Source organism: Limanda limanda, chromosome 18 (genome assembly GCF_963576545.1).
Source record: "Limanda limanda chromosome 18, fLimLim1.1, whole genome shotgun sequence".
Lineage (NCBI taxonomy): Eukaryota > Metazoa > Chordata > Actinopteri > Pleuronectiformes > Pleuronectidae > Limanda > Limanda limanda.
Window position 1 is genome coordinate 10,918,240 of NC_083653.1, and position 12,844 is coordinate 10,931,083.

The window sequence follows — 12,844 nt, forward strand, 5'->3', positions numbered from 1 at the left end:
GCTGTTAAGACGAGAGAAACTAATCTTTTTATTTTGAATGCAGTGATTTTTTTTTTTGGATGAGAACATGCATCCAGACTCCTGCACTGAGTACGACTCGTCCTCCAGCTGTAGCACAGCATCGCCTGGCGGGGACACCCCTGGGTGCAGCCAGCATCCTCCTGACTCGCTTTCATCATCAGTGGACGGCGCCAAGGTACAAGCGGACCCCAGCCTCAGAATTTGAAACCTCACAATACGGGATAACTGATGCACCAGGATAATATATGTTGCACTCCTCATTTTGCTGCACACACACCCGAGTGCATTTCATAGACAGAATTTTCTTGAATAGGGATTAGTGTCCCGTGCTGAGGATGGCTCCATACGAACACATATGCAGTGTCTATATTGTCTCGTTGCATCTGGGGGGGATCCGTGACTACAGAGCGATAATGTTGAAGGAAATTGATTGTAATAGACTTTATAGACACATGCATCACGTTTTGGTCGTGACCTTTCATTTTAGAGTGAGGATGGTGACAATAGAGGGGATTGGGATTTGATGATTTCCATGCACAGACAGTATGGATTCTTCTTCTTTTTTTGCAATCCTCAGCCACATGATTAATGCACCATATAAACACATGTAAAGGTCAGCCACGGATGCGATTGCTTTTAAATCAGTCCAGCATGCTTGCATAAATGTGTTTTTTTTTGTTGCAGGACAGTGACACCAGCGCATCAGACTCCTTTGTTCCGACCGTGACTGCCATCTCGACCTCGCCGGATCTGAAGTGGATGGTGCAGCCGACGGTCCTCACATCTGTCTCCCCGGCGTCCGGACGCGCCAAGACCAAAACGCACGGAGCGAACCATCGGCCGTCGTCAGGTGCAAACAAGGCGAAGCCCTCCAGCAGGAAGGGCCAGAGAGAGCAGGTATATTTGCATATGTATAAATATATCTAGACAGGGTTATTGGGGAGGGGAGGGAAACAACGTCACAGAAACAACGTCACATGCAATCAATCAATCGATCACTCAATCAATCAATCAATCAATGCAATATCAATTTCTCTGCGCAATTCATATATTGCATTTATACTTTTATATTTGCAACACATTTCCTCATTGTGGGGCTAATAAAGGAAGGTCATATTTGATCTTATCTTCCATCTCCTCGATGATATCCGTCATCCAATGTCCTGTTGGGGAGTATCGCGATATTTTCGAATTGAATGATGAATTAGATTGCAATTGTTTTTTTACAGTTGAAGTGAAATGAACGTATAGCGAGTGTAGTGTAAGTGAAAGACTGCAGGGAGGAACGCACAAAAGAGGCGATTGGGTTGTGTCTAATTGGTGCAGCGAGTCCTAATTACTGAGAGAAACGAGCACATGCATGGATGGGAAATTGCATAAAACGCGCGTTCACGTAGGCTGCCTCGGAGCTGCAGGAGGGGAGAAGATGCTGCACCGAGCACACATCAGTATTCCAATGCAGCAATACATTCACTTTATCTTTTTGGCACGAAAGGTGGTGTGGAAGAGCCAAACGCTGACATGGCGAAACCGAGCCGGATGCAGCGTTTAATAGACTTGCTCTGTGATTGATTTCAGCCCTCCAAAGAGGAGGAGGAGAGGCGCAAGATCAGGAGGGAGAGGAACAAGATCGCTGCGGCCAAGTGTCGCAACAGACGGAGGGAGCTGATAGACACTCTACAGGCTGTAAGTGGCATTGTATGGAGGAGACTCACACGCCATATGCACCCATCCGAGGGCTGAGCGCATGTACAGTGATGTGTGACATGTCAGAAGTTATTAAAGGTTACTGCAGCACAGCAGGGGGGGGACTGTTTTCTGATTGTGTCCCTCCTCTCCTCAGGAAACCGACGAGCTCGAGGAGGAGAGGTCCACCCTCCAGACGGAGATAGCCGACCTGCTGAAGGAGAAGGAGAGGCTGGAGCAGGTCTTAGCCTCCCACCAACCATCCTGCAAGCTCCCTGCAAGTGATGCTGATGAAGAGGAGGAGGAGGAGGATAGGGAAGATGGTGATAGCATAATGATGCAGAGTCCCCCGCCCTCCCCGCAGCTGCTGTCCATCGTGGAGAATGGGAAACCACCAGAGAGCAATACAGCAATGGGAGAAGCCCCTATAATTGGCCCAGACATGGATGACGTCCCTTGCATCCCCGCCGCGGCCATCTTGGGGAACTCCAACATCCTCCTGTGCTCCAGCGTGGAAGAGGAGGCTCTGGAGGACTTGAAAGGAGACGACCTGGACGACCTGGTGCCCAGCCTGGAGATGGCGGTGACCTCCGAGACGGCCTCATCCGTCCCCGACATAGACCTTAGCGGCCCCTTCTGCCTCTCAGACTGGGAAACCCTGTACAAGTCTGTGGCGAGCGACCTTGAATCTTTGAGCACCCCCATCATGTCTTCCAGTCCCACTTGTAGCAACTACCGCTCAGTGTTCTCCTTTAACTACCCTGAGATTGATTCCCTGGCCGACGGCTGCGAGGGCCTCAAAGGAAGCCTCGGAGATAGTCTCAACTCTCCAACCCTTCTGGCCTTGTGAACGGAACCACGTTATGCAATGATACTTTAAAATCGTATTCTAACCAGCCAGCAAGCTATGATCTTTCTCAAGTAACCTTTTGTAGTGTGAGTTTTGATGTTGTGTAAACCTGAACATCGAAGGGTTGTGTATACGACATGTTTTTTCTGTGAGAGAGTCGGTTTTCTTCCACGCTGCCGGTGCAAGTCTCCAAAAAACGTGACCTTGTGCCGGTGTGAAAAACAGTGCATGCAAATACACGTCATCAGTGATTCAAGAAAAGGTGGTAGCTTGTGTTTTTAAAATGCCTAAATGTGATGTGATGTTAGATCATGCTCAGTAGCCTCTCTGTGTGTAATATAGTTGTGTAGTAACACGCGTAAAAAGAAGGGTCGCTCATGTGTAGCATATCGGTGTCACATCTTGCTGTAAGGAATCCCATTGACCTGACATTTCCTTAAAAAGGTTCTCCATTAAAAAATATATATATCCCATCATGTATTTTATCAAGATGTATTTTATGACATAGTTTATTTTTTTACTTATAAAGAATGATCAGATGCAAAAATATATATATATGCTGGAAATAAAGTGAGTCAACTGCAAACCTTTTTGTTGTTGTCATTCGGTCTCACCACAGGCTTCACAAGATCCACTCAGGGGCCATTTTGGAGCTTTCAGTCACGATCATCCTCAGCAGATGAGGAGGCAAGTTGATGACTAGTTGAGTTGCTTTCAAAAACAAGAAGTCCTTAGAAAAAAAAGGAAATGCGAACGTCCTGAAGTCCATGCAAACTCTGAAGAAGATTGTGCACATATGATTAAAAGCTGTGTTTCCTTGAGAGCAATTTCCAATTTTTAGAGTGATCTTTGCACCTCAGCCTTTAGGCCAACATGGATTAGCAGACCTTAAAATTGTTAATTTGAGTATTTCACAAATACCTAAGATGCAAGAAAACATGTCTGCCAAAGGAAGACCATGAAATATGATCGAAAGCTCCAGAACAGCAACTAAATGTATATTGCACTGAGAGATTCTTCAATGAGCATTTCTAATACTTTCATTTCTAATGTATTTATCTGTGACTTTGAGTTACAGAACACCTTTTAATTGCAGTTCCTTGTTTACAGAGCATTTCTCACCTTCTCATGCTTCACAACTCTCATCTTGTCTTAATAAATGAACATGGAATAGGACTAAAAGTTCAATGATCGGAAGCTCCAGAACAGCCACTAAATTAACCTTGTAGTGAAAGTTCCTTGTTTACAGAGCGTTTCTCACCTTCTCATGCGTCATGTGTCTTATCTTATCTGCTCATGTAGATGAAGGTCATGTAATTGGACCAACAGCTCCAGCTACTCAATAAACATTGTAGTGATAAATATTACATTTTTAGAGCATTTCTCATAGTTTCATATTTCTTGGTGATGAAGATCATGCAATAGGACCAACATAAAAAAATGGACCTTGTAGTAATGAATATCTAATTTTTAGAGCATTTCTCATATTTTCCTGTATCTTATCATGTGGTGATGATTACTGCTGACACAGATTTCTTAATATACTTTAGAAAACTTATTTTAGAGTGTCCCTGATATTAATATTCCACGCAGTTGTCGGTGGGTCTATTTTTGGCTCCGTGGCTCCACACAGAACATAAAGTACAGTGTGGGACTGAGCCGTTTAACATGAGTGGGAACAAATGATCACTTATTCATTCTCCGCTCCACTATTGTCACTGTCGATCCGACTCCGCACCGCGGCACAGTGCGTGCTCCGAGTGACGTCAGCACGGCGCTTAGCACCGCGTCGGCTCACTTCCCTTTTGACCATGTTTGGGTAATTGCGGTTGTTTTGTTTCCATGGCGACGGGTGTCATGTTTCACGGGCTCGGATAGAGCGGAGCGCTGTCACCGGAAACAGTCGAAGCGGGAGCACGAACAAACGAGACGTGTTGGGTCACGTGCCTGACGATAAGTGGACTAATTAGTAATTTACCAGGAATATAGAGTTCCTGGAAAAACTGCATTTAAAACCCACAGTGTCTCCGATGTCCCAGTGAAACCAGGACATGGAGTTTCTGTGCCGCAGCAACAGTGTCTGCACGTAATGATACCACATGCAGCCCATCTGCTTTCATAGATGAAATACATACTGTATCTATTACATTCTACTCGTTTACACTTTACATAAGCAGGTTTCAGGAGAAGTGCAAGAGAAGTACAGTATCTGATGTCCTCAGTAGGGGGGGCTACAGAGTCTGCAGAGAAAAGCTGAGCAGCAGCAGCAGAGCATTCCCTCACAGCAGCCAGAGGTGTTACACAAAGATCCTGCACATTCACTTCCCTCTTCAAAGTATCCATTGTCATGTCAAAGACATAATACTACAGTAATATAGTAATAAATACAAAATAAAGCAGGTAAAGCCTGTAGTGGTAGTAGTATCAGTATGAGGGTCATCAGGAGTGAATATGAAGGACAAAGTAATGTCATAAAAAGTATAGTAGAATGTAGATATATACAAATAAATGAGTATGTGTAGAAATACAGTAATAAGGTGTTAATTCACAAATAAATATATTTATGTAGATATAAACATATAAATTAATGGATATAGACATTCAGAAATAAAGAAATAAATGTAGAAATAAAGAAATTTATTTTTTCATCACAAAGTCCTATATTTATTATTTATTTATTGATATGTTTAAGGATTTATGCATTTATATATTTATTTATTTACAGTTGCCTCATTTATGGCCTGCTTAATAAAAGTGTAAAATATGAACCCTCAGCAGAGATTTGAAAAGCTCTCTTGTATGACTCCGTTGGTTTGGTGTATTTCAGCTCAAAGACTTTTCCAGGATCATGTTTTGTTTGCAGAACTGAGATGAATAAATGTTACAACAAATTAATGACTTGTTTGTTCTACTCCAGATGTAGCATGATACAACTTTTGAAACTTAAATGCACAATGCCAATAGTCTATAGAAAACAGGGGGCACTGGTGTTAAAAGTGGAAATACAAGATTAGCGTCTGCTCCGTCTGAAGGAAAATGTGCCTAAAGTCATGCACAAGACCTTTGGAAAATTTCCGTTTGATGTAGAAATGGATGCAAACAGAAACATGGTGTCAGAATTGAATACTTAACTGTGTCAACATATAACTTCCATATAGAGCTGGAGGAAAGTGAAACTTATCATGTACATAAATGCTGTACTTTTATAGTGGTGTTGCTTCACATAGACACTTCCTCTACCACCAGAGAGCCAGCAGGCACTGGGCTCACTCCACTCTTCCCCTTCAGCTCACATCTCAGACAGCAGGGTTGCAGCTTCATGGTTGTGAACAACTCAGTATGTGATATTTAACTAATCTGAAACAGGTTGTGGAGATGGGAAACATCACGCTGCTGGACACGCAGAGTCTGACAGAACAAGTGGACAGAGAGTGAGTCAGACGACAGCAGAGCCGTTGACAGGCCCATCCATCATCACTCTAAAATAGCACCGAGGCATCACGCACACACACGGCTGATTAAAAACACGGGTTAGTGAGGATGAGAGTGGAACAAAGTGCCCAGGGCCCCTATGTGTGGAGGCCCCTAAAAATATTTATAATCAAAGGGTTATTAAAACTGCAAATCTAAAATAACATTTTTGCATTTAAAATAATATTATATCCTCTCAGTCAGAATGGTTTAGAATGGCCTTTGTGTAGAAAATGTAAAAGTCTTATATTATTGCTTTCATGATATTGTTGTTGTTATAATTCTGGTTTCCAAGCTACTAAATACACAATCTTATCTGTATAAAGTTGAGCTATTTTAGTCCTTTTTAATGTCTTGATGATATATCTGCAAGGTTTTATTAACTGGACTTTTTCTGTAAGTACAATCACAACTTATAACGCAGTGGGTTATTTAAATTTGGGAAAAATAACCCTTTGAAATGGAATGGAATAGAAATATAAAGTTTCATAAAATGTAAATGATGCTGTACAAGTACCTCAAGTTGTTGCTACAGGCTGAACACTGACCATGATTACGGCTCCTCTCCTGATGTGTGGGTGTATTCACACTGCTTGATTGACAGCTCCATCTCACACCCCATGCTTACATCTGTGTGGGTGGGTCAACTTTCCCTTTTATCTTGATCATCCTTAATATTTTAGATGTTTGATTGGACATAGAAACCACGATAAGTCAGGATAACCTCAAAGTGAGCAGGAGTCTAAATATTAACAGTTTTCATTGGAAAAAGACCAGAGGTTGTGTGACAATGACAATTACACAGCACTAACATGCATTACACAGTCCATTATTGTAATTGTAAAATGTCATGTCATAATTATACAAAATGTGTGTAAAAAGTTATTAGGCCTAAATAGTCGATAGGGGAAATGTTTGAGGACGTTTCTGTATCCCCATGTTCCCTTTTGGTAGACCCCTCCTCACAAAGGTGCGTCGCCAACTTCATCTCTCCCCTTATGGTCATGCAAATGTCAGCAACTCGGTTAATTTGTTTGTAAGTTTACTACCTAAAATAAAGTTATTGTGTAGTATGCCAATGTGAAGCTTGTTTTTGATTGGATGTGGACTACTTCTGTAACTAGAGTGGCACTCAGTAGAGCGCATTCCTCCACCAAGGCCCAACAGTCCCCTTGAATATAATCCAGCTTCATCAAATTGCACACACTCATAGACACCAGCTCCCTAAATATACCTGATTGTTATCATCAAGATAGGTAATCAGAGACTCGCCCACAAGGGTCTAACTAATATGATGACCTAAATAAGAAAAATTTGGTTTCATCATGTCTTTGAAGACTGACCGAACAAGTATAAGAGTTTTCCATTTACCACAGCTTAGCCTTAGCCTCTGTAGCTTTTGTTTTACTGGCCTTTGTATAAAGATTTTCTGAACTAAAGTGAAATCTGCATTTTAAAACACTGATATTAGTAACTGACAAAAAGCACGGAGTTGTTCCAAGAACAATCTTCCTTCTCCCTGCAGCAATGTTACAGGTTGGAGTAACACCAGGCAGCATCAGCACCCTGTAATAATATGTCCCACATCTCCTGGTTACAGTCCCTCTCTCCTTCTGTTATTTGTTGTTCGCTCACCGTTTCCACCTCTGATATCTCACCCTCGTACGCCTCCTGACCACCATTTCCTCATGCTCACCGTGATATTCCCATGGAAGTGTTATATTTACATAGATAAATCAGTGTCACACGGGTTTGGGAAGGCTGGGTCACCTGACACGAATCATGCTGTGAGCGAACAACCTCGCCAAAAGATGGTGTGGACATCGTCATGAGCTTGAGACAATACTGCCGGGTTCCAGCGGGAGACCGAGGGCACCTCCAGTGTTACAGCAGGACAAAAGAATGTGATCCAGTGCGGATGTGGTGCTTTAATATTTTTATGACCATGTCATTCAATTAAATAATATAAAACTGCAAAAGATTTCATGTCTTTGTGCAGAGGGATTGTGCTTTTTATAGACTCTGATAAATCAAATGGTGAATCCATTTGTCACAGCACTAATACAGTAACACTGGGAGCTTTTACTCCAATGGAAACAGGATCAGTGGTTGTGGCGAGGAGGGGTTGGGTGGGCTGCTGGCATGATAGCTGGCAGCCTGTTTTAGTCGGAGGGAGATGAAGATGAAGATGAAGAGGAAGATTGAAGTCAAGCACCGGCACGCAATTGGTGCACATCTGATTTCTGTGAACGGGAGTCTGCCACGGCCTCGATCCATTACAGAGGATATGAGCGTTACATATGTCCCATTGATATAAATGATTACACATGGAAATGTTTCATTCATCACCTAAGAGTTTGACGTCTGGTAAGTAAAATGAGAAAGATAAGAACTTCCATTGACTGAATAAGTAGTAGTCATAAAATGGGAAGTAACGCTCTGAAGTAATACACCGTTTCAAGATGTGATTGCCAAAATGGAAAAGTACTGGGCATCTGCCATATGGTCGTAAATACTCCTCGATTTAAAAATGTGCATCTTAATGTGTCGCTAGACGTGTTTTGACGTGAGCACAACCGTCAGAGATGAATTGGAATGAAGAACAGAAAAGGGAAGGAAGGATATTGAAGGGAGCAGTTTTAAAAATAAAGTTTGTTCATAAAGTCTGGAGTGATGAGTCAGGATTGTGTCTGGAGGTGTCTGGTTCGCTGGGTATTTCCCAAATATGTGAAGCTGGATGATATAACGACAAAAAATATTTCAACTTTAAATCAACAAATAATAATAGTGACTATAAACTATAAACTATAAAGTGCTACAAGACAGCATGATAAAAGCAAATAAAGAAATAATTGAAATGTCAAGCAATCATTAATCAACATGATCCAAAACGGTATGATAGGATTATATAAAGCAATAAAAATGATCAAATGAAAATAAAATTGAGGTAAGAAGAATGCCATTGTATCAAATCATTATATAGCGTTATAAGGTGACTTATAAAATAAAATAAGTTCCGACCACAAGCCCTGTTGGAGCGCATTCATAAAATACGATATCTTAAACCGATTTAAAAGAGGATGAGTCAGTCTGATGTCCTTGAGGAGTTTGTTCCATTGCGTCTGTGTCCGAACAGAAAAGACCCTCTCGGTCAGGAGATCAGTGAGGTACATGTGTGGGATTCCACAGCGAGCATTAAATGCTATTAACAGGATCTTAAAACCAGTATCAGAAATACAGGAGCAAGTGCAATGACATTGGGAATCTGGCAGCTGCATTTTGGGTAAGATGTGATTCCTGTTAACTTTGCTGAATCAGTCAGGTGTATAGTGAGTTGGTGTAATTTAGAGTAAATAAAAAGCACGTGTCACAATCTCAAGATTACTGCCGGATAAAATGGAGTTAATCTCGGAGGGTCGCCCGAAAATATCTTGAATTTATCCAGGAGTTTACAGCTCATGTTTTAGCCTCAATTGGCGTCATAAACACAATAAAAAGACAGAAGAACATCATGAGCGCTTGTGCAAAAATGTACTTAATAAAAGAAAATAAATAAAAATCCATTAAACAGTTTTGATACTTTTTACCTTGACTTGTGACGCCCACACACCAAGGAGTCTGCATGAGTTTGGAAAAGCTGTAAAACCACAGAGTGCACCACGTCTCCATTCATCATTTGAGCAGCTGCAGGAAACACAAGTTCAAGTTTTATTGCACAGACTTTCTGCAGGACTGGAACAGACGAGAAAAAACTATACACCCTATATGTTGAGATTTAATTTTGAGCATTTTAGAGCTTTATATTTCTATTAATGTCTGTGTATCGCTACATGTTCCTTTAAACGTGATCTTAAAAAAACAAATGACCATTCTTTGAATTCTTAGTCTACATATCCAGACTGGTATATATATTTCACAGCCTTGTTATCGTGGCTTATTATTCCTGGCAGGGACCCTTCGTCTTTATGCACTGACTGGGCCTGCACCATGTGTGTTGGAGCACTGAGTGACGTCCCTGGCTGCCGTCCTGCAGGCTCACAGGAACTCAGCTGAAGATCTACAGCAGCCGAGGGGAAAACCTCTGTCTTGTCTTAATCATGGCAGCCCAGCATCCTCCTGTTTAAGGAAATCTGTCTGCTCGTTGGTTCAGTTCTGCTTTATTGACCCCAAACGTCTCCCCTAAAAATTTGTCATCCACGTTCAGAGGAACCATGACACACCCGACCCCCACCCCCCACCCCCTTCTTCCTCTCGACCTCCCCTCATATGCGAGACATAAATCACGGCAGAACCAAATTAGAATCTAAAAAAAGGAACAGAGTGGGGTATTTTGACGAGCCTTTAATAACTCAGCTGCTCGGTCTGGGAGGAACTGTTGAGGTGGCATTGTGTAAAACCAAAAACCAAATTGTGCCTTAGATAATTGTAGGAATAATAAAAATACGCCCTGGGATGTAATAAAATGTGCACAGGAGAAAGGGCTGTTCGTGCACAAGTGCTCCTTGATTAAAATGACACTAATATTCATGGTTCTAATGCAATTTGAGGATGACGCCGAAAAATTATGATCTTATTACATTTATCACATTATATTGAGCCCAGTTGTGACTTTGTTATTGTAATGCACACACTGTGATAGTGTTTCAAGTTGGTTAAACTTAGAAACAGATGTTCACCTGCTACTCTAAACACTCAAACAAGCTCAACTTGTAGATAAGCTTTGTTTTGAGTTGTGTAGTTAATGGTCAAATCTTGTCAGGCAAACACGCACTCACACATTATTTCAACACAATTTCAAGTGAAGATAATTTCAATTACATTGATGTTGACTGATGTTTTTATAGTTTCTACTCACATGTATTCCTCATCTTGACCAGCAATGGCAAGTTTGTAGGTTCATCATTGAATCAACCTGCAACTAGAGGAGATTTTGGCAGCATTCATATCACATATCAAATCGTAACGGGAAAATGTAATCTACTACTAAACCAAAATGGTACACAAAAGGTGAGATGGCAAAAACAAATTGGTATTGTGTTGTGTATTTTTTGATAGGAGAGCTGAATTCTCTAGTTACATGTTATGAGTAGTTTTCTAAGAGCAGTCCAGATAGATGCAGTTAGACGTGTTCACACTAGAGGGAAGCAGCAGGAGGAGGCAGCCAGGTAAAGTTTCTCTGGAAATCTCTGGAACCAGCACTGGGAATGATTGTTTTGTGATCGTGTTTTGAAGTTTCTATGTTTCATGAATCTAGTGACATGTGTGTTTAAAGAAAATCAAACATAGACGATTTGGAGAAACATATTAAATACTGTATGTGTGACGACCCTCTAAGATGTACTACATTAAACATCCTCAGCTCAAATGAAAAGGTTTTTGCTGACTGAGGAAAACATTGCTGGTTGTTGCTGGTTGCTGGGATGAATCGGTGAAAACAACCTTTGGGTTACAGGATGAAAAATAAGGTTTATTCAATATCATATATACAGTTGTAACATTCGGATTTTTTAAATCCATTCTTTTCCTTTAGAAAAGAGGAAATGATGATTTTTCTCTGAGTTGGAAAAAAGGGAACAACACTCATACATGTTTATATAATAACTGTTTTATAAGAGCACTGTTTTAGCTGCTGGTTATATATCAGTTAAATGTTTTATTTCCCTTTTCTGTAGCTCACTTCAAGCAGTGGTTTGGTATGAGAGGAACAATTGCTACAATATTTAATAGGCGTTGGTTAAATTAATAATTTGCTTATTCTTAGGTTTTACAATTATCTCTCATAATAAACATCTTCTGAAAGTAATCACGCCCTAAACCACATCCTTTATTTAATGACATAATCCCACGTAGTCTGATTTAAGGGATTTAAATGAAATGGAACTCTAGTAAAGGTGACAAATAATAACATGTGGTGCAGAGTTGAAATCCTTCTTGCCACATGTTCCTGATCCAGGAGTCAGGACCAAAGATAGATTTGAGGGGGAGCGGATGAATAAAGGTAAAAATTAAGTAGATATATTTCTGTTGCACAAGATTGTATTTTTAGTTTTTAAAGACTTTTCAACTCCACCAATGACGTTATAGTTTTAACAGGCTTGGACCAAAACAGGAAAATGGGCCTAGAAATTTGGTGCTTTGATCCGGATAAAGGGACTGATCCAGGAATAATTTTCCACTTTCTCTTACATTGGTAACTTTTCGCCATTTTCTCAAGGAATATTATATGAATCTTGATGTTAAAAAAATATTCAGATGACCGTTACATCTATGAGTATGTGCGACATGGAGCGGCTCGAATGAATTGAAGGGGACTGCTGGGTTGTGGCGGATGTACACGTTCTGCCATTGACATAAATGACAAAAACAAACTAAACAAAACAACTTTTTACAAACAAAACACTTGTGAGGAGGGGTCACAAGCAGGCCCCTGGTCTGTGTGAGGAGTCACAAGCCCCAACAAAAAGTTGATCACAATACTGCATCACAGGCTATAAATAAGTGGTTGTAAGCATTTTATTGTTGCCTAGGGCTCTACTTTCTCACAGAGGTTAGATTAGAAAACAACTGATGGTGTGTGTGTGTGTGTGTGTGTGTGTGTGTGTGTGTGTGTGTGTGTTTACATCCATCACTTTATTAATTCCATGCGTGTGTGTGTGTGTCCCTCAGATGAAACTTTCCTCTCCTCCAGCCAGTGTTGTATGTTTTCTTTTTTTGTGAGTGGTTGCTAGGGGCGGAGCCAGAACGAGCCCAGCGTGTGTGTGTCTCTGTGTGTGTCCCCTCCCCTCTCTCTCTCTCTCTCTCTTCTCTCACAGTATT

The 12,844-nt window shown here is 41.1% G+C and overlaps 1 protein-coding gene across 1 annotated transcript; it reads left to right on the forward strand.

Annotated features, from left to right (window-relative positions):
* Positions 1–67: 67 nt before the first annotated feature.
* On the forward strand, positions 68–2,557 carry si:ch211-153j24.3 (protein c-Fos). Its single transcript, XM_061091938.1, has 4 exons — positions 68–196; positions 706–918; positions 1,600–1,707; positions 1,865–2,557. Exons 1-4 carry the CDS (start codon positions 68–70, stop codon positions 2,555–2,557), a joined length of 1,143 nt encoding a protein of 380 aa, XP_060947921.1.
* The last annotated feature ends 10,287 nt before the right edge of the window (positions 2,558–12,844 follow it).